General features: G+C 38.9%; 3 protein-coding genes across 6 annotated transcripts; all 3 read left to right on the top strand.

Moving 5' to 3' along the window:
- Positions 1-688: 688 nt before the first annotated feature.
- On the top strand, positions 689-8,892 carry tbca (tubulin cofactor a). The gene is made up of 4 exons (XM_033989932.2): positions 689-819; positions 4,693-4,798; positions 6,641-6,727; positions 7,672-8,892. The coding sequence occupies exons 1-4, from the start codon at positions 767-769 to the stop codon at positions 7,750-7,752; spliced, it is 327 nt and encodes a 108-aa protein (XP_033845823.1). The 5' UTR covers positions 689-766; the 3' UTR covers positions 7,753-8,892.
- Positions 8,893-9,828: 936 nt separating this feature from the next.
- On the top strand, positions 9,829-14,021 carry otpa (orthopedia homeobox a). Of its 3 annotated transcripts, none has more exons than XM_055231587.1 (3): positions 10,555-11,047; positions 11,573-11,964; positions 12,981-14,021. In XM_055231587.1, exons 1-3 carry the CDS (start codon positions 11,011-11,013, stop codon positions 13,500-13,502), a joined length of 951 nt encoding a protein of 316 aa, XP_055087562.1. In that variant the 5' UTR covers positions 10,555-11,010; the 3' UTR covers positions 13,503-14,021. The 3 variants fall into 3 exon arrangements, with proteins under 3 accessions (XP_033845797.1, XP_055087562.1, XP_055087561.1); XM_055231586.1 differs by having other exon boundaries at positions 10,555-11,086; XM_033989906.2 differs by having other exon boundaries at positions 9,829-11,964.
- Positions 14,022-17,762: 3,741 nt separating this feature from the next.
- Positions 17,763-21,825, top strand: wdr41 (WD repeat domain 41). 2 transcript variants are annotated; one of them, XM_033990321.2, is made up of 14 exons: positions 17,763-18,009; positions 18,088-18,152; positions 18,292-18,407; positions 19,212-19,260; positions 19,353-19,481; positions 19,699-19,761; positions 19,850-19,961; positions 20,031-20,093; positions 20,174-20,278; positions 20,353-20,531; positions 20,598-20,719; positions 20,793-20,878; positions 21,344-21,477; positions 21,548-21,825. In XM_033990321.2, the coding sequence occupies exons 2-14, from the start codon at positions 18,105-18,107 to the stop codon at positions 21,686-21,688; spliced, it is 1,347 nt and encodes a 448-aa protein (XP_033846212.1). In that variant the 5' UTR covers positions 17,763-18,009; positions 18,088-18,104; the 3' UTR covers positions 21,689-21,825. The 2 variants fall into 2 exon arrangements, with proteins under 2 accessions (XP_033846212.1, XP_055087996.1); XM_055232021.1 differs by having other exon boundaries at positions 17,780-18,009; positions 21,341-21,477.
- The last annotated feature ends 297 nt before the right edge of the window (positions 21,826-22,122 follow it).

Genomic DNA, 22,122 nt, shown 5'->3' with positions numbered 1-22,122 from the left:
AAAATGGCAATAAAACTTTTTTCTGATTTTTTTTTTTTTTTTTTTTTGCCAATGTCTAGTTACTTTTCACCTCCTACAGGACAGGCAGGCATTAAAAAGCCATAACTTCTGAATCATTCATCTGATTTGAACCTTCAGAATAAGTTGATTGTCTCTTGTGTCTTGGTAGAAACCCCAAAAACATGGGTCATTGGGTCCAAATACTGTACTTGAAAAAAAACCCAAAAAAAAAAACCCCAGATCCATACACACAAATCAGTTTATAAATGCCTTCAGTACATTTACAATTCAGCAAGTCTAGGTTCAGTTAAAATCAAAGAAACAGGAAGCTAAACAAACATTGTTCTGATGGCTTGCCCTAATCACATTGAGTTAAATAGTAATATGGTCATTTTACCCAAAAAATAAAACCTTTGACGATAGCACTGCAAAGTTACACATATAGGCTCCATTGTGCTATTATAAATGAATAGACCATATGCCAAAACACGGAGAAGAATCAAGCATATTTCCTCTTCCCAGTAAATAACTATGCCACTGTTTTTACTGACACTTTGAATGTTTTGACTTTTTAAAGTTAAAGTTGCCATGTCACCCTAGTATCCCATCATGCATCGCTGTGTACAGTCTGTGGTCCTGCTGTAAGATCCATTTCTCTGTGATCGACTCGTCATCTCTGGAGTCTAGGCAGAAGCAGTCGCACTTTTGCACATCTCTCGACATCGGAGCACAAGGCAGTATTTGGGCAATCTCTCACCCCATAACAATGGCAGATCCAAGAATACGGCAGATTAAAATCAAAACCGGTATCGTTAAGAGGTAAGAGACTGTGTGGGGAGCGGAGAATTGAAAATACCAAAGCTGCGTTTGTAACCAGTTTTGTGCTAATGCTAAAAGCTAACTAGCATAGGTTCCTGTCAGTTAACGTTTCTTTCTTCATTGAAAACACTGTCACATTGATATCTGATGCTCTGCACTTTCTGGCACCTTTCGCCTCGTTGTAAAGTGAAAATTACTAAATTAATTTTGACTAATGTCTGGGTATCCTCAAGTGAAGTTTAACTAGAGCAGTGTTTCCGGTCCATTGCACGCTCGGACCGGCCCTCACTGTAGCATCATCTAGTGTTGTGTTGGCTGTGTTAAACAATAATGAAAAGTGTTTAGAATAATAATAATCGTACAGTAAATTAAACTATGTCAACATACAAGACGTGATGCCTCTAAGTAATCTAATGTGAAAGTTATTAGAATGTAGGTCGAGCAAAGGGGGGGATGGATTAGTTTTTTCATATCTGTCAAAGCTACAGGGTCTTTTTGTTATGTTATTGTCTTCATATTTCCAAAACTTGCATTTATTGAATTGATCCTACTCATCATAACACAGACATTAAGGGAGGGGTATGTAGAATGTATAATTAAAATGTCATAAACATTACCTGATATCACTGAAAAGTATGGTAATGTTGACTTATTATTAATTACAAAAAACATTGACATGAGTTTTTGTGTTGTCATTTGGTTATTTGGTTCTCTTCCAAAATATCCAATAGGAAAGCAGTGTTAACTTCACACGAGCTTCACATTTGATTTGCTAGTTCCTATGATTAAAACCTGTGGGGCGATAAACAAAAATTACTTGTATTTGTGTATGTTCCTATATAAAAAGAAATGGCAGTCTAGGTTCAGTGTGAGTATAGTTCATTTTTAAACCAGCAAGAGCTCATGATACATATTCTACCTGAAGTACTCAATACCTGGTTTTCAGTGCTGGTACCTAAACGATTCTTGATGGGTTTTTTTTTGTTTTGTTTTGTTGTTTTTTTCTCTCTAGAATAACAAATAAGAATTACATTGTTCGACTGTAAATTCCATAAATGTAATTTCTTTATTGAGAAACTGTAGTTTACTTTTCATCATTTGTGGGCACATTGCTTAACTTCCTAAAATGCTCTCTCAGCACCCACAAGGTATAAAAACATTGGCGTCTGTATGTGTTTGTTTTTTTCCCTCTGCTATACTGGTAATTTTACCCAGCCTTACGAGGACATGCATGGATAAACTGTAAAGAAGTAAATTCACATGAAACAGTAACTTATAGACCACTGAAAAAACATAACTGCGTTCTATGTAATTACACCAAGAATATAGATGATATGAGTTTTGTGAACACCACATTAAATTATATTGGCATCAAACTGCTGGCAGGTTCAATTTGGATACTTTTTCTGCTGTCTACCATGGTGAGAGGTCAAAGGTTATCTCATATCAGCAACTTGGATATCAAAATGATTTCCTAGCTCCTACTTTAAGTGTTATTTACCATTAATCCCATAGCATATAGACTGCATTAGTGTTGTAAATACTACAAAAATACTTTAAGTACTTGTACTTCAGTCAAGCAGTCTTTTTCCACAATGTGCCTAAGAATAACATTTGCTGGGTCAATTATACCAGCATAGACCTCACATCACAATCAATGAAAAGTATAGATCTATATAAAAAAAATACTTTACTTATTTATTTAACTCTCACTGGGCTGCACTGTGTATGTTTCCTAACTGCCTTTCTTCCTTAGTACTAGCTCCTTCACTGTTCTGCCATAGAGTGGATTCTACCTGCTCTTTTAGCCAGGCCTATTTCCAGTGGTTTTGCACATTCCAGTCAGTGCCTCTCTGCCCTAGCGAGGCGGATGCCCTTAATAAAATGACAACAGTAATTTGCCTTTGTCATTCCGGTCCCAGCACAGACTACATCACGGCTCAAAAATACAGTGCTCGAGAAGGCAGCAACCCAATGTGTGTGTCGGCTCCTTCTAATTCCTTTTTTTCTATTTTCCAGAAAGCTGCCTTTTCCATTAAGCCTGAGGTGGCAGGTCTATTTAAACCAACCACGACCCCACCCCTCATTCACACAGCGCTCCAAGTCTGGGAGAAATAAGAAATTAACATCACGACTGGAAGGGGAGGAATGGACATTTTGTTATTAGACTGTCCTTCAGTTTTATTCAAATTATTCCAGGCCTACTTTCTCCATCTTCCTTCTCATTGCCACCTTCTTTGGCTCTAAACAGTGACATCCCTCATTCAGCATCAAGAATGAAAAGCAAGCGCTGGCCCCACATATGGTCCCTGTTTAAAAGCTTCTTGATGGAAGCAAATTAGAATGAGGGGTAATTGATGTAAAATATGACAGAGTGCAGTTGGCTTCATGGTTAAGCAAGGAGCGCAGCAACACGAAGGGAAGGGTCCACAGTAACGTGCGTGATTAATGAAGGATCACCCAGTTGCGTGCATGAACCTGATTTTATGAAAAATGAAATTTGTGTTGTCATTCCGACAGGCAGCCACAGCCGGAAAAAGACTATTAGTTGGGTATCATTATCAGTAGTTATATTTTCAAACTCCATTATGCCAATCAGGGTCAGAATCTGTTTAATAGATTTAGTTCCATTTGGCCTGTAATTGATAAATAATCAAAATTTATCAATGTACTCAAACCAATTTTCACTAACAATCAAGGAAAAGAGGCCCATTTACCACCTGACTTGGTCCAATTTAGGGACTAAATTGATGATCAATTAATCTGTAAAAAGGACTGCTGGTGTGTGTGTGCTAAAGGCAGTGTACATGTGTGAGGGAGCTGAGCAGCTTAGTGGATAGTCGAGACATGCTTCACTTTAGTGATTAATACAGTGAATAACAAGGCTCCAAATTGCACTAATGTTTATTAATATGAAGAGGCAAGATACATGACAGTCAGCCGGTACACCACTTATTTTTTATTTTATTGATAATGCACCACAGATTAGATTATAGGTAGTACGGTTCCGTTTAAATTACTATTTGCTTTGCCCCCATCCTCTTGCTTTGGTCTTAATGATAAAAATAGCAGTAATCTTGAAAGATACAGACAGAGCAGCCCTTTGCTTCTTTGTTGTTCTGTGAATCCCTTCAGTGTCATTCATCATCATTCACTTCCTCTTTCTGCTTGGTTTCATGTATTAACCATCCACAAATTACTGCATCAAAATTTGGAATGTTATTTGATTTGCTTAATTTTAAATCAGTGTTGGCCGATGTTTCACACATAAAAGTATCTGAATATTTTTTGTATTTTTTTCTGTAACAATAATCATATTTTTGCAATTTATCCAAAATGTACCATAACATGCCTGTAAATAATTAAGATATATATATGTAATGCATAGCTCTCAGCTTTTACAATCAAATAACTATACAATTTTAATGTGTGCATGAAGTAAAAACCTTTTAACACTTCTGATTCAGTAAAAATCGTTATTGCATAGACGAGTAAACCATCATCACACTGATTGTTGTTGTACATTTAAGTCATAAATACATTCATATTGGGTTGGCTCTTGCTGTCAGTGCTCTGTGTGCGACCGCAGCACTGAGGACGAATGATGTGTTGGCTCCATGTTATTGAGGTGTGTATCTTGGCGTCTTGTGGGAGATGATCTCGGTGTTTCCCCTCAGTCAGACAAATGCTGGTGCCAATGACGATAGATGGCCTTGTCTGAAAGAGGTGACCATCAGAGCTCACCTTTTCATGGTTCAGCGTATATTATCCAATTGTGGCTATGCACTTGTGCTGTTGACCGTTTCATGGAGCAAACATTGTGTCTTTAATCCTAACCTGCCGTTTCCCCTGTCCCCTTTGTGTTATCTGCAGACTGGCTAAAGAGGAGGTTTCTTACATAAATGAAGCAAAGCAGCAAGAGGAGAAGGTTGAGCAGCTGAAAGCGGAAGCAGGAGATGAATATATGATCAAGAAACAGGTACATTGACTTAATGTCCTTGGAATAAATATTCAAGCCATGTGGATAAACCAACTGGCCGACATAATGTGTTTTATTATGAAGGAAAAATACATTTGTTAGACATTTCATCAAATTATTTAAGATCAATATACATACTCTTAGTCTAGAGTTTATCTTGAATTGGACCTAATATTACAAAACTAACTGTTTTGAACTTTGAATCTCAACAGCATAACATTCAGACTCACATTTATATTAATTCATTTTAAAACTAGTATTGAAAATAGATATTAATTAGAGCCATATCAACATGGAAAAACATAATAATCTCATTCTAGTTGTAGAATAGTCTTGAACTATTGAATTATTACAAGGTAATAATAAAGAAACACTTTAATGATTGTTAAAAAATTACATTCTGCATTATGAAAACTGAGTCCAAATCAGGATTGAGCCTTTTCTTTAGTTTTGAAATTAAGTTTTAGTAGCTTATTTATTAACCAAAGTGTGTGTATGTATATATATACATATATATAATATATATATATATATTATAAAAAATTTGGTACTGATTTGATTGGCTATAAATTCTGAAAAACATACATAAAGAAAGACCAATATGAATCTTTTTTCAGTAGTTTTAAAATGTTCTACATCTGTTTCAAAACTAGTCTAAGACCACATGGTAGTTTTGTAGAAACTATGATTAATATATTTTGTGTGCAAAAATTACAATCTGTGTTTTACTGTGCCTTTTCCTTAGTATCAAAATTGAGTTTGTAATCTTGGTATCGTGACAACACTTATTCAAAGTTAGGCTTATCAATTTCTAGCAGTTTGATGTTTTTTCGATGCATGAGAGAAAGTTCTTGGCACAGATTAGCATGTGACCATTTCAGAAGACCTTAAAATGCACTGCGTGTTTTGTTTTGTTTGTGCATTGCAGCCCAAACTGAGCAGGAGGCTTGGCTGGCGTTAAATGGGGAGTTGACTGGGCCAGGTGGATTATGGTTGAATATGAGAGGTCTGACGCAGGATGGATTAGCGGCTTTTATTTTAATGGAATCAATACTCTCTAAGTGTTGTCTTTATCCTGCCTTGATGGGATCATTCCAGCATCGAAGCGGGGAGCCATGACTTTTCTTTTGTTTCTGCACTCCTCTGCTGTAGTGGGCCTCACCTTGTCAGATTAGGCCAGTTGGGGTAGTTGTTTGCTGCCTTTCAAGGTGTCAGTTATAGTCTGCCAGGCTCAGTGTATTAGCTCATCTCAGTAGTTGTCAGCGTATATGGCCGTGTAATGTACATGCGCAAGAGTGTGTGGTGCCTTCTCGATGGAGGGCTGCACGAGGAAGCAAGCATCATGAGTGAGTGTGTCTGACAGTGTTAGCCAACTCTGCTCTGCTCCTTAGGGTGCCGGCTGGGGGGAATTCCACATTAGCCGTGCTTCTGAAAGTTAGCCTGTCTGTAACAAGGCTCACTCCAGGCGTAGCAATAGCTCTTTACGCTGATCACAGTGCCCTCGTTTCAGGGTTTCTTCATTCACTCAGGTATGCAGTCAGATCAAGGTGGTCCCCTGCTGCCCATGTCCCGACCAGATCGATAACTCAATAACATTTTTTTATACCACGGCTTGTTGGAGATGTTAACCATAACAGTGAATGTGGGGCAGAGTGCAAGGGCTGCACAGAAACACAGCTATTCTGTAGTCCCGCTGGTTGACTTAATTTACTCAATATTCAATATGTGGTTGATTTTTGTTTGCAGGGCTGGTAATAGAAATTAGAATGTAGACGGCGCATGGGCAGTCCATTAATTTAAGAGCAACTGCTACACTGATGAAATATTTGTCTGTGATTTCAGGTGGAAGTGTTGCAAGAGTCAAGAATGATGATCCCAGACTGCCACCGCCGCCTGGCCATAGCACATGCTGATCTTAGCCAATTCTTAGTAAGTAACAGTGCAACAGACAACTTTACTCCTCCTAAACTTCCTATACAATCAAACTCTTGTTTACTTATTCTGATATATATGATAGGTCTGTCACATTTTTATAAGGTTTCAAAATCCTTATTCTAGTTTTTCTTCTTCTTCTTCTTCTTTGTTTAATTAGTAAATAATCTGTTATTTCTACATAATTGTAACAGATGAATCAAAAGACATAGTACTCTCACAAAATATTTCTTGTTTTTCTAATACTGCACTGCGTTGACTTTCAACCAAATATTTGTGAACTAATTTATTTGAATTCTTTACTCGCTACATCAAAGATTGAAACAACAGACTTAAATACATTTTAAGGTCTTCTTTTGCAGTGACCCTTACATGGATAATTCAATGATTTGGTGTGAACTTAAGGCAAATGCTAAGTTGTGTTAACCAAGTCTAAAATTAGATTTGGACAGACTGTTTTGACTTATGCTAAGTGAACACCTGAGCCATCTCCTAATTTCTTCATATTAGCTTGTGCACTGCTCTGAAGCGCTCATGTCCCTTTAGGACTCGAGCAGATGAGGGTGAGAAGTAAACATAAGCATGCGTGTCTTGGGGTCAGTTTAATTAATGCAGAGCCACACAGATGCTGTTGCTTCTATGAGTCATGGGAGAGTCCAGCACTGCCCCCTTTTCCATCACTCACCCAAACTGCCCCCCTCTCCAGATGCATCATATGCAAAATTATTATTAAAACTGTCAAGCAAAGGTCCACTACAATGCAACTTTAAAAACAAATTTTGAATGTTAGTCTAATAAGGTTTATTTGGTTTTCTAAAATAATTTTGAATCTTGATTGAAATTGTTATCACTTGACAGGGTGTTTAAAGTAAAAGTTTCATGTGCTGTAATACAAAAGACTATGAGCTAAGAACTAATCAGTGATGTTTGTGTATTTTCAGGAAACAGAAGAGGATTTGGCAGAAGCAGAGGAGTACAAAGAGGCCAGAAACATATTGGATTCAGTGAAGCTTGAAGGGTGATTTCTGAGCTGCTTTCTGTCCTCACTGAGATCCCGCTGAGATCCACTTATTAAATGTCCATTCCTTTGAACTGACATTTTTTACATTTCTTTTTTCAATTAAGTCTATTCTGACTATTTACTTTTACTGTGCCTACATATTGTTATATAATTATGTTGTATGTTCAACCCCTAAGATTGAAAATAAAGAATGGTTGAATGTTTTTTTAGTCGGCCTGTTAGGGGCTTCAGTGCACCTGTCCTAAAAAGCCTCATTTCTGATGTCCTCCTGTTTAAGTTGGGTAATGCTGAAGGACTGTTATTGGCTCTAACATTATAACCCCTGTCAGTAGGACTTAATTGCAGCATATTCTGTGCTGCTGGAATTCTGCTCTAACAGCAGTGAAATGGGTTGTGTCTTGATACCTACAATAAAGACAAGAGCACTTTGGGCAACCATGTCAATGACAAATGTTGGTTATGGTCATGAATGACAAAATAGACCTGCCTCTGATCCATCTATTAGGCTTACCCGAATCACAGCACCTCCTATTAAGGCTGAGGGACTCCTCCCTAAATAGCTATACTAATAAATGAACTCAATTGGAAGACAAATTAAGGTTGCATTTGACTTCATCCTTATTTTACAGATTTGGATAATTACTAGGATCACCCCCAAAGTCTCATTAGCGCCCTAATGTGGCGCTGCTACTGCGTGACATCTTGCCCGCTCCATCTCGTTAAGGAAATCACTCTTCAATGCTGATTATTTTATTTGGAGGTATAATTATATTTCTTTCGATAAATCACGGCCCGGTCGACTCAGTACAGAGGGCAGCGGCGTTAATTGAGGCATGAGATGCAGCAACGAGGCCTACACCTGCGCTTTAAACGCCCAGCTCCACATTGTCCCCACAGCTCAAACCGAGACGACCCTTTCATGTGTCCTCGCGGCAAAATCGATTCTCTTCAAAAATCTTTAATTCAATGTAATGTTTTTTCTTTGTGACCAAAAGGACAGAAGTCAAAATTACCCTCTTTTTCCTTTCTATTCTCATGGACATGGAATTATGCCAGCAGTATGCAAATACACTGCTATTCTCCTTTTATTTTCAGGACCATGTTTTTTCAATTTTATTAAAAGTGACTCCTCGTCTCCACAGCGCGTGAAAATGTCTACTTTCCACTCAGATGCACCGCATTAACTTACACTGGGAGAATTTGTTTATTTTTTATTTACTAGCTGGTGGATAAGATTGACGCAGCCTAATGGTGTTATATTAGAGTGAAAAGCATGAAGAAGCGACCAGGTCTGACTTATTTAGAGCCACGGGCGATTATAGACCATAACCTAACAAACAATAACTCCCAGGAAAATGCTGTGCATTTAGTGTAAATGCAAGAAAATTATCATTTGGGGGATTCACAACAGGCTTTAGGTTATTATAGGTTATTTAGAGCATCTATCCTATAGTTTGAAATGAATAAGGTAAAACAAATAAAATATATATGAAATTAATATTACTATAGCCTATGTGTAAAAAAATAAAGGAACAATAAATTAAAGGTAGGCTGCATTAAAGGCGCAAATAGCTCATCAAGGGTTTGGAGTGAGCCGACGTGTCTGACACCAGCCAGACAGTCTTAAATATGAGGCACCGCGCTAAGAGAAGTCATTCACTTGTTTGTACAGCTATAAAATTGTCGAGCTATAGAAAAGTCGTAAAACGAAGCGCGCGATCCATCATCCGCCGATAGGAAACCAAGCAATAGGCCTATGATCATTTGGAATTATTATCATGACACGGAGTGAAGCTCAGTGCACTCAGGACACGTAAATATATATATATATATATATATATATATATATATATATATATATATATATATATATATATATATATATATATATATATATATATATATATATATATATATATATATATATATATATATATATATATATATATATATATATATATATATATATATATATATATATATATATATATTCAATCATATATTGAATATATATCAATGGCCGACAATTAGACGACGCGTTACGCGAGTATCCTACTTGTTTTAAGACTTATGCTGCCTGCGTGTAAATGATTAAAGGGCTCTCTCTTACATCCTCCAAAGATGACCTTCTGAAGCGCTCCATCACTACGCAGAAATGTCTGGTCGTTGCGCGCACGTGGTAAATGTGGTCCAAATCCTTCGGAGAGCGCGAGAGCCTGCTCCAACACTCTATCTCCCAGATTTCCCACGAATAAATGATGAGCGAGGCACTTGGAGTGGATGAAAAGAAAAAGCAAACAAGCCCGCGCTCACGCTCGAACAACTCTTTTGTGCCATTTTACGCACGCGATAAACGCTTTCTCCAGACATATATGTCTGTGCTTAGACTTGTTTCGAGAAATTGTAGCCCAGAATCTCGTCAAATGAAATAAGGTTTACCTCTAAGAATAATGAAAAAGTCACAGCTAAATTACAGCACACGCCCCCTCTCTATTTACACAATCTCGCCTAAATACTCGTAAATTACCACTAATTTATTCTGATTTCACCCTAATATATGTGCAATAAAGGAGTATGGATCTGCCGCTAATTACATAAACTTAATAGCCTTGAAAATTGGTGCATTGAATAAAGTTTGTCGTGGGGCATCAAAGATGTATTAGAAGAAGTCTATGGGCGTTTAAAGCGAAAAAACGAAAAAAGGGCCACAGTTCACTCCGCTGCTTTTCCATCCTAATAAATACAAGCCGTCGTCTCAAGTCCTTATTAGTCTGCATGTAAAACAACCAAAAATAAATAAAAATGAGTGGCCAAATACAAGAAATTAAACTAATATTGCAGCAATCCTACATTTCTCAAAATACTTGCCCGAAATAAATGTGCGCACAGATAGGCTATTAAATCAGGTTATTTTATTGGATGTAATTTGGAAAAGAAATCAAAGCCAATTACATGAATGAGGAAGAATGAACTTGTGGATGCGGGTGGTGGCGCGAAGAGGGGAGGCAAGGGTGCTTGAGGTCTTGGGCTAAAGCTGACATACCTCAGACTGCTCTGATTGGTCCTTCGTTTGGAGAAGCTCATGGGTTCATTCCGTTGTTAAGCGCCTCCCCATTTCTCTAAACTACATTATAATGCAACAGACCTCCCTTTTAACCACAAACCGAATTTGCTTTCATTTAGACCATATATATTTCTTAAATAGGTTAAAGTCATAGAGATTTTTTTGGAATAGCATTTCGCCCTGGAGCGGTGCGCAATGCTATCTCATGCCGACCTCCTGGATGCTCGCCTCGGTGAGTTATCATCACCAAACTCCGGTCTTCAACTCTACTGTAAGCTGGAGGAACTTCGTATCTTATATCAAGCCTTGAAATTGTCAATTTGCTTCTTATATTCTCCTAATTTGACTCGAGTAACGCAAACTGGCTTAATTCATTGGAAAAGTAATTATTATTATTATATTAGGTTACTGCGTAATTTGATTTAACAATTTTCTAAGGTCTTGATGTAGCCTAATCGAAGTGAAATACGAGTATTTAAGAAGCAAATTGTAATGTGCATGCTGTAGTCTTCTGGATGTTCTCGTTTTTAGAGCTCTTTTGCTAAAATTGAGTTTGTTTGGTGCATGTTTAACTCTTGTTGTCAGTGTTATTTGTAAATGCATGAAAATACTACAGCCTACTTGGATATTGCATTAACATTTTCGATATTTATCCCTTTGTTTACAATGCATTTATTGAGATGTCTAACGCGTGTCTTTCCCTCACAGAGCTGCTCTGGTCTGTGCTCGTTCTCATCACATCTCCTTTTGTGCCCAGGGATGAAGGACGCCGCTGCTGAACTGCTAGGACACAGGGACGCATTGAAGTGTCGACTGCCTGACCCTAACCACTCCGGGGAGCTGGTTCCTGGACCGGACGGTGTGGAAGGTACCACGATGCTCCCCGGAGAAGACATCAGCGGCAGTGCGGGTGCGACGGCCGGTCCGGTCAACAATAAAGAGCAGGACAAGCCCCAGCAACAGCAGAACAGCGGCAGTAACCAGAACCAGCCCGGTGGGCAAACCCAGAAGCAGAAGCGCCATCGCACGCGCTTCACGCCCGCTCAGCTCAATGAACTCGAGCGCAGCTTTGCCAAGACGCACTATCCGGACATCTTCATGAGAGAAGAACTGGCGCTGCGCATCGGCCTCACGGAGTCCCGTGTGCAGGTATGATGTGACCGCGCTCTGCTGGACATGATGTATGATACAAAAAACAAAACAAAAAAACACCTGGGTAATTGTGTGAGACATGGGCCCAGTGCTTTAGTTTAGCCTGTGTCAATAACGTTTGAAAGAAATGCGCAAAAAAATAAAACAAGCAATGAGAAGTTTCAGGATATTCGGCTTTAAGAGTAATGTCCAGAAAACTGACTGTACAGCAAACACCGATTTAATTCTCTTTTAAATGAATAAAGCCAATGGATGCATCATACTTTGGTTGGTTTTGTAATAAAAAAAATATTTGTATTGTTTGTTTCGGAGCCTTTTATCAAGAGGCTGCCATTTCCAAAAAGATTAGGCCAGTTATTATAATTCCACAATTGAAAGTATGTTTGTTCAATGAACACGCTCATGAATTTCATGATCGAAACACGTGGAATAAGACGCTCCAAGTTCCTCGTGGCCTACATCTTTTTAGCATTTTGTTGGCTCACGTCCAATAGGTTAGTTATTTAAGTTATGCTGTTGTCGGAAAATAAACTTCAGATTCAAAGACTGTCACATCCAAAAGACCGCCACAGAAAACGTGCTGTGTGTGGAGTGTAAAGCCTGAGAGGATGGATTTCACGGGTGGGCACGCGTATAGGCGCGCGGTGGAATAGAATGAGATTATCCCGTTCTACTTATGGTGCGCCATGTTCTCAAACACATCTCCACATTAATCATTTCGTGCGCCCGTGTGCCACAGGCAACACCAGGCTACCAGGCTCTCAAGGACTGCGCCAATAAACACCATTTATCATAACCGCAAAGACAGCGCGTCTTTATTACCAGCGTGGCCTAAGGATATGATATAGCCTTTTATATTCTCTGTCCTACAACAACAACAACAACAACAACAACAACAATAATAATAATAATAATAATAATAATAATAATAATAATAATAATAATAATAATAATAATAATAATAATAATAATAATAATAATAATAATAATAATAATAATATGCTTTGGTGCAGGTTTGGTTCCAAAACAGGCGTGCCAAATGGAAGAAGCGCAAGAAGACCACCAATGTTTTCCGTGCGCCAGGCACGCTACTGCCCACGCACCACGGCTTGCCTCAGTTTCCTTCGGCTGCAGCGGCGGCCGCTGCGATGGGCGACAGCTTGTGCTCATTCCACGCCAATGACACGCGCTGGGCCACGGCTGGGATGCCAGGCGTCTCGCAGCTGCAGTTACCACCGGCACTAGGCCGCCAGCCTGGGATGGCTCAGACCCTGTCGCAGTGCAGTTTGGGAGCCGGGCCTCCGCCCAATTCCATGGCCCTGTCCAACATGTCGTCTAACGGCTCGGGGTTGCAGTCTCACCTGTACCAACCCACCTTCCCCGGGATGGTGCCCGCGTCGCTGTCTGGTCCTACAAACGTCACGGGCTCCCCGCAGTTGTGCAGCTCCCCGGACAGTGACGTCTGGAGGGGTACAAGCATCGCGTCTCTGCGCCGCAAAGCGCTGGAGCACACAGTGTCTATGAGCTTCACCTAGTCCGGCACAGCTCCATCAGGAGATGTTCACTTTGTACTCTGTCCTGACCAATCCAGGCCCAGAACAGGACCATCACTGCTCCTCTGCGCGGCTGTTTCCTGGAGGACTCAACCATTTGTCGGCCGGGCAAAAGGAATAGGGCTGTCATATTTATTGTTTCGCATGTAGCTAAAGACAATTATTTATTGGTCTATTTATTGGTTTGTTTGTTAGGCATTTTTGGAACTCCCCCTTTGTTTGTTGCAAATTCATTTTAGATATAAATGCAACATCCCTTTCGACCTGCCCATCACAGGCCGCGGTGTTGGCGCTGCAGCGCGTGGACGTTAGAGGGATGTCGGACGTGTCCTGAGCCAAGACCCATGATCTCATCCGCTGTGGTTTGTAGGAGTTGAAAACTGGTCACTTTGTAAAAATCCGTTAACATTTAGTCTGTGATTCACCTCTGCTTTAATGTTTTTCATGGACATGTTTATAAGAATCTGTGTAAATTATTCAATAAAATTCATTTCAATTATACCAGGAATCAACACTTTTTTATTCACAGGAAAAAATTGGCCCACTAAAATATATGTTAAAAATAAAATATATGTTTTACAAACAATCAGATAAAACTGGTCAGGATGAGAGCTCTGTGCCCTTGGAATTATCTGTTTTATCTAACATCTATTCTTAACAAAACACATTTCTTGTTAATCTGTAAAACCAGTGGACAGCCAAGTATATAGACTAATCCTTGTCTCGGTCAGGGCTATAACATTATTTTATGAGCTGTCTGATGGTAAAGCAGGTGCTGATGTTGTCATCCCATCCCATCAGGTATAATCATGATGTGTTGATGGATGTGGCATTCATGGTGAGACCACCTAAATCTCTGCAAGGTCCATTTAAAACTATAGTGTAGCTCTCATCTTATTTTATCACACACATGGTTATGTGTAATACATGATGGGTACAAAAATCAAACATATGGCCTGCAACACAGTAACACAACACAGCAGTACAAGTCACAGTGACTTCTGAAGTCATTTGTTTTTCCTAAACAAAAAAAAACAGTGTAAGTCACATTGTCCTGTTGCACTTCAGCTCACATTATTATTGGCCTAAAGGTGGTGTTTGGGCATTTTCTGTGATATCACTAAATGGAACATTTCACTGATTTGATGTTTATGTTGCATTATAGTTGAAACAAATGCAGTCAACTCCCAATGACTAGTTAAAAAGCGTTAAGGAATAAATAAGTAAGTATAGTGGATATGAAACGGTGTAAAAGCAGGGCACTGTTGGCTGAAAATGTTTTTTGTAACATTTGGATCAATGATGAAGATTTTTGCAGTCAAGTGACAGATGTAAAATAATATTACATAAATGTAATAATTTGTTTCACAATGAGCCAGGTTAATTAGCTTGTGGAAATTGGTAACCTATTTCTCATTGGGTAATTTGTCACACAATGACGAGGTAGCCAATCAGTGACCCTGCTGTTGGTGGGATCATTTCTCCCAGAATGCTGTGCAGTGAGTGTGTCGCGGAAAATGTGTGAGCAAGCCAATGTTTACCTCGTATTATTCTACACAAATAAATGAAATCAGTCAATAAACCATCCAAGGGTGAATATGGCTCTCTCTATCTGGGATTATGAATGAGGGCTCATTAATTTTCCTGTGTATGTGTAGCACACATACACAGGAAAATGTGTATGCAAGATTGTTGTGTGTTTGGGCATTCAAACATTGTGTATTTATGTTCGCTCAAAAGGTTTCCACATAGCTTAAATGTGTGTTTTCCGATTATACAAATTACTGCAAAGGCATAGCTTAATAACTTTAATAATGCTGCAAAGAAAGTACAAGTACTGCTCTGTACTGTAAGTTTTATAAAATATCTTACTGTTATTCCAGACGGGGCCATTTTAAACAGATTGACCAGTGCTATGTGAGTGTGACAGCGCTGACTGACATCTCGCCGCTTCCTTCATTTGTCATTGTTTGAAAAGGTCTTAATTATATTATATACAAATGAAGAGATTTGATTTTAGCCCATTATCTTTTCATAAGAGCAAATGAAGAGAACATTAACGGGTCACCAGATGAGAGATAGATGTGAGACAGGGGTGGAGTGAAAGATTTTTACTTTGTGGTCATGTTTTTGAGGTGTTAATAAACAAACCATTTTCTTTATTCAAGAAGGAAACAATTGAGACAAATTAAACAATTAAACACCCAAGTCAACCATTAGCCTCTCAGTTTGTGAATTTTGTGCTATGAAAGTTATGAGGCCAACAGCAATGAGATGCTTTCATTTTACAGCCATTTGAATAATGCATCTTTGTGCAAGGGCCTGGAGTCTGACCCTGTGCTGCTCTGGTTTTACTGGGACGCAGTGGCAGGAGGATGACAGCCCAGTGTGTTGGTCTGCTGTGAACCTGGAGAGATCATGTTATTGAATTACAGCTTATTTCATTTTCTATCATAAAAAAAAACAAAACAAAAAACATATGAATTTTTTAGGTTACAGAAACATCATGAGATTGAAATCTTTATTGTTGTCTTGATGTCTAATATTTGACTTATTTTATAAATCAAGAGTTCACAAGAGAAACCTCTTCTATTTCTCACTTTCAACCCATTGTTGAATGAAACTAATAGCCTGTATTTTGTATGTAGTAAGATCATTTGTAAATCAAAATAAAATAGTTGACCATGAAATCACTCACTGATCAGCATGTAGTACACTTTTGTATTGGCTTCCAGGAAAAAAATAAATAAATTCTGTTCTATTTTTTTCTACATCTGATAAGAGAGTGGAACAAATACAATGGGATTTCCTAACTTCTGCCTTCTGACTTGATGACATTGTAAATTTTAGTCTAAATAATAGACTAGACAAATTGCATTCAAAAACACAATAACTTAATAGAATGGTAATAAAATAAGAAATAATACGATACATGATATTTTTAAACGAGCTTTGGCCTTATCATTGGAAAACTATCTATATGCCATGATGTTCATACAAATGTAAGAAATAGCTACCACACCAATTGTAATGTTTTCAGACCAAGTAAAACAAAACACCTTTTTCTACACTGGGTCAGGGCCCAGCCCTATAAAGACCACAGTGATTATGATACATTTTCAAAGTAAAAGGTGTTGGTCTACTGCTCAGTGTCCATTTACCTCTTAACCTGATGTCCAATTTATCAAAGAACAGGCCTACATGAATTCACCTCTCCCTATGGCCCTGCTGATACAGCAGAGAGCCTGATGTCACATAGGCCTAATGTGAGGTCACAAACACCCCTCTGTTTATTTCTGGCTCTAGGTCCTAAATGGGGGTCAAATTCAAATTTGGGATGATTTCAGTTGGCTTGTAAAAGGCAAGCTAGGCCTGCTATTGTGTATTTAGACTAGTCTATAAAATGTTCTTCTCGTGATTTAAATGGCCTACATACTGCCTGGTAGACTATAGCCTAAATATAGGCTGGACTGCCTCAATCTTACCTTGTCTCCTATAACACCCATTCACTCCACCTGAACCAATCCCTCTCCAAACCCTCCTTCCACGAGCTGCCCTTGAGCTTTTCTATTACCGCATGGAAAGCACCTCGCAGCCTCTGACAAGCGCGGCGGATCAACACTAAATCAGAAATCAGTGCCAGGCGCAGATCTGAGGCACCATGAAGGTCACAGGCCCTACACCGCGTGTCGTCTCAATCGGAGAAGCAGCGCAGCATCAGCAGCCAATCGAATGTGGGGATCACTGTGATAGGACTGGGGGGCATCACACAAAAGCAAATATTTGTGAAAGTCATGGACATATTAAAATGAATAGTCACGTGGACAATTAGGCTACAGTAGGCTACACTAACAGGGACAATGAAAAATAAATGCCACACAGATCATTTTCCTTGTCCTACTTTGTGTGTGTGCGTGTTTAATTGCAAACAAATATAACAGTTTCAAATAATGCATTGCAGTGTCTATAAAATACACCTGATAACTTTTCCTTGCAGGGGGCTCTGCTGTGGGCCCACGGTATTTTCATTCTCTCATGTGATTGTTACACACTGCCATCCAGCGGCCACTACTTGCATTACAACAACACATAAAAATAAAATAAACAACACCACCGCAGCTACAACAAAGCAACGAAACTATCTTTAAAGACAGTTCACCAAAAATAAAACGTAAATCAACTAAATGTTAAAAATAAGAAACATATTTAGCCTTTTTACCCCATTGTCGTCCTCTGAAGATTGTTCCAAAACAGCTTCCGTAGTCAGAATCACATGAACGGTTTGTTTTGGCTTTTGTGTAGATTCCGCAAAATACAATCTGTTGGTCATTTCGCCCAATTTCTCTAATGTTAAATATGATTGGGTTATACCTTAGAATAGGCTACAATATTTTAGAGTAGGCGGCAATTTAAGTGTAGCTTTGTGTTAAAAAAAAAGGACACTTGTTTTTCAGCGAGCGCGTTTGGTGTTTCCAGTTTTGTGAGGAAGGTAAGGAAATTAAAACCACTATGCTTAATGATAAGATCCAATAATTCTTACATTCTTCGTCATCTTGTATTTGTGAAGTCATAAAATATTAGGCCATGTTACGATGGATTCTTGGAGGTCGAGAAGCTCAGAGCTCACTGGAGGTGAGACAGTAAAATCATTAATGCTAAGTCTGATGTATCTGTTTCATGTTTTTGTCTTTCTTTTAACCTTTCCAACCCCACGTCTAAAGTCCTAAGATCTGTTTCTGTTTGCCTCACCATTTTCTCTGTGCGTCTGCAGAAAAGCTCCGTGTTGTGCATTGGAGAGGAACAACCCCAAAACTGCTTCACTGAGCTGCAGGTGCTAAAAGGACATTTTGACATTGTTCGATTTCTGGTGCAGATTGATGACTTCAGGTGAGCAGAGTAGCTCCCACCCCTTCCCATATCACATCATCTTTGACTTTCTTCCTCTCTCTAACCTCTCTCCTCTCTACCCATGGCTGGCCTCTATCGCCATTTGATTGACAGGAGATCCTCACATACAGAAAACTTACAGAGCATGACAAGAGCCCAATCATGACCACTGTGAGGCTGCACACCCACTGTTCTGTACAGTGTGTTTCAGTTTTAGTCATGTGCGCGCACACACACACACACACACACATATCCACGCATGTATCTGCACCTGATCCTCTCTGCTCTGGTTAGTCGGTGCATGTTGCACACTGGCATGGTACAGGGCGCTGCATAAGTCTTCACAAAGGGATTTAAACTGTGTGTGTGTGTGCATTTGTGAGGAGGTGGGGGTAGTGTTCACACCTGGTCGCCTCTAGGTCTCCTCCAGTAATAACCTCCTCTTGGTCCTGTCCCCTTTGCGCAGAGGTCCATAGACGGGGGCAGAGGCCAGAAAATTCACTCTAGATTACTTTCAAAGTCCGAAAACATATCCTGGACAATTCCTTTCTTTTTCATTGTACTGTATCTCTGTTTCATCCTCTCATCCTTTCTGTTGATTTTGAGAATTGCTCATGTGGATTGTTGAGGGCAGAGGGTAAGTTAAGGTGCTAAGCTTCGGGACAGGTGTTTTTTAGGTTTTTTGGTTTACTAGGTCGAATGGGAAATGACTTCTTGGCCAGATAAAGATTGTCTTTGTGCACCTGACTTGGAGATCAGTCACTGTGGATAGGTGATATGTAAGGATAATGCTGTGATTTACAGATGTGCCTCTGCAGGAGACGATGGCCTTGTACTGGTGTGGAATATTGAGGTAATATTTCTTTTGCCAATGAAATGAATCATAAAATGTATTCATTTTATGATTAATGTAAATAAGTCCACAGTGCTTGTTTTTTGTTTTAGACAGGAGAGAAACTACAAGAACTCAGAGGACATTCGCAGCAAATCACTGCCATAACTACTTTTGTTTGCAGAAGTCCTCTTACAGCTCAAATATTGCTGATCACAGCTTCTTCAGATCGAAGTCTAAGTGTATCCTTTTACAAAAGCAGTCCATACATATGTAGTTTCACCAGACACCACATTCTCATTTTCTGGCTTTACTGTTTTATTTTATTGAGTAGGTAAATTATGCAATTTAAATTATTTTAACTTAAATTATAAGATGTTAATAACACCTTGATTTTCAGTTAAATGATTCACAAAAGGTAAAAATCACAAGGTAATATTTACTTGACTTTTCAAAAAGCTTTGGGATCCTGATACAGGCAACAGAGTTCAAACTATTTCAGATCTTCAGTCATCTGTCAAGGTAAATTTGGATTCCTTCTGAACTTAGCATAAACATTGATTTAATGATTTTAATGTTGTTGCTTTTTTGTAATGTATCTTTCTCTCAGTGCCTGTTGGTGTTAGAGCGATTGTGTTTGTGTCTGTCTGGTGGAGAAGAGTTGTGTGTTTGGAACAAAGATTTTCAACTTCAGTGCCATCAGCAGAACCACAGTGACACTGGTAAAGAACTACAGACAAATGTATACACTTTTAGCATTCATAAATTCATGATCTCTTCATGATTTGTAGGAATTTTTGTGTTGATTGAGCTTCCCAAGAATTGTGTAGCAGCTGCGATGGATAAAGAAATTGGTAAAATAAAAAAAAGAAGCTACATTGAAGTGAATAAACATGGTTATGATCATAGTTATATTCTATATATTTTTTGCCAGTAATTTACAGGTTAACAGTCTCTGCCAACTCCTCTTTTTCTCTGACTGATATGCACCATCTTTCTGATCATCGAGACCAGATTCGTGCCCTCATAAATGTCAATGGTGAAAGCTTAACTTACCTTGGATGCCCTCACACCACTTACTTCCAGGTTTAACTACTTGCTTGTCCTTGTCAGACAACATATTTGCCACCGGGTCTCATGCGGGCGAGCTCATTCTCTGGGACGCGATTGACTATAACATTCTGGCTTATGAACATATCTTATGGGAGGAGTCACAAAGTGCATCTGAAATACGAGTGGGTCCCTCAAAGCCTAGTGAGATGTCCATTCAGCATCTTTGCTCTAATGGAAAGGTAAGGCTCATGTCATTATTAAATTATTAGTGCAAATCACACATTACCAGCATTGTGTTTTATCAGCTCGTCCTGGCAGCTGTGGGATGTGGCCTGTATGTGTACAGTGTTCTGACAAAGACAGTAGTGGCTTACAGAAAAGTCGCTCATGACTCCAATGTTTTACACACCATGCTGCTTTCTGACAGGTATTAGGAGATTTAAACTGTTATTCTCGCCAGTGTTTGTGGTGCAGTAGGAATAACAGATTATTTCTAACAGTGAACTGATGTCCTGCTCTGAAGATGGTAGTGTGCGACTCTGGGAGATTCAGGACCTACCACTGCCCGCTGAACCTGCCTCAGCAGGTAAAATCATGTCTTTGCCATTGATAGTTCGATGACATCACTCTTCCTAATGCACTACTACATGAAAAGGAAAGATGACACAAAAGTATTTTTTATTTTTTATTTTCAAAAAGTTTGTTTATGCCAATACACTCAACTAGACAGTAGTGCATGAAATGGGGGTGAAAGCCTGCAAGGTGCAGTTAATTAAGAGCCAGGTATTGATCTGACGATGCTGAGGGCAGCACTGAGTCTGGCATAGGTTAGACCACAACAACAGATGTATAGCATTGAACTGATCTCTCTCCTGGGAAACAAGCAGTTGATGCTACCAGGCTGAGTTACAGGTCAGTTCTATGGAGAGAACAAATACATGTTAATGGCAATAAAAATATAATTGAATAAGCGCAAGATGGATGGGCTGTGGGAGATAAAGGTGTAAAACCTTTCAGTGAATCTATTTAAGTTATTTTCTTTTCTTAGCAGGATTTTTTGGTTTGTTGACTTTTGGACGTGGAAGTAAACAGACCGGTCCACCATCAAAGAAAGTTTTTGATGTTCCTAATCTCAAGATGCTGGAGTTGATAGGTGACTTGATTGGCCATTCTGGACCTATTCAGGTACGGAGGCATGAGTGAAAAGTCCAGTCTGTACATACCATTAATATGGACGTATTCTGACCCATTACAGATGTTTGTGAGCTTTAAGGAGAATGGTTTGGTGACTTGTTCTGCCGACCACCTGCTGATTTTGTGGAAGAATGGAGAGAGACAGTCACATCTACGCAGCCTGGCACTTTTCCAAAAGCTGGAGGAAAGCGGTTCACTGTGAGCTTGCATCTAGAGTCTGCTGCTTTTAAAAGTATCAAAGTAAATTCATGTTAACTGTTGATTATTTGCATTTATTAATTTATTGTGATCAGAGTTTAAACAATGCTTATGTATTAAATTTTTTTTTCCAAAGCTGAAAGTTGTAGCACTTAATAAATGTGTATATGCCAAACCCACCCTACCTGACCACATGCTGATAATCATACAGGTTTGTACACAGTGTAGGAGAACTCACTTTGAATTGTAAATCTATAGCTCTGCATCTACTATATGTATCAAATATTATTTAATGAATTAATGAATTTTAATTAACTAAAAAATATAATCTTAGCATAATTATTTCAAAACAATTTTATCCATGGATTCAAACTAGGGTGATCTGATTAGTCCAAAATAAATAAATAAGAAAGGTTCATAGAATGAAACATTTGTTTT

This window comes from Periophthalmus magnuspinnatus, chromosome 23 (assembly GCF_009829125.3).
Source record: "Periophthalmus magnuspinnatus isolate fPerMag1 chromosome 23, fPerMag1.2.pri, whole genome shotgun sequence".
Lineage (NCBI taxonomy): Eukaryota > Metazoa > Chordata > Actinopteri > Gobiiformes > Gobiidae > Periophthalmus > Periophthalmus magnuspinnatus.
The sequence above is the reverse complement of the archived record's forward strand: the minus strand, read 5'-3'. Positions and strand labels throughout refer to the sequence as shown.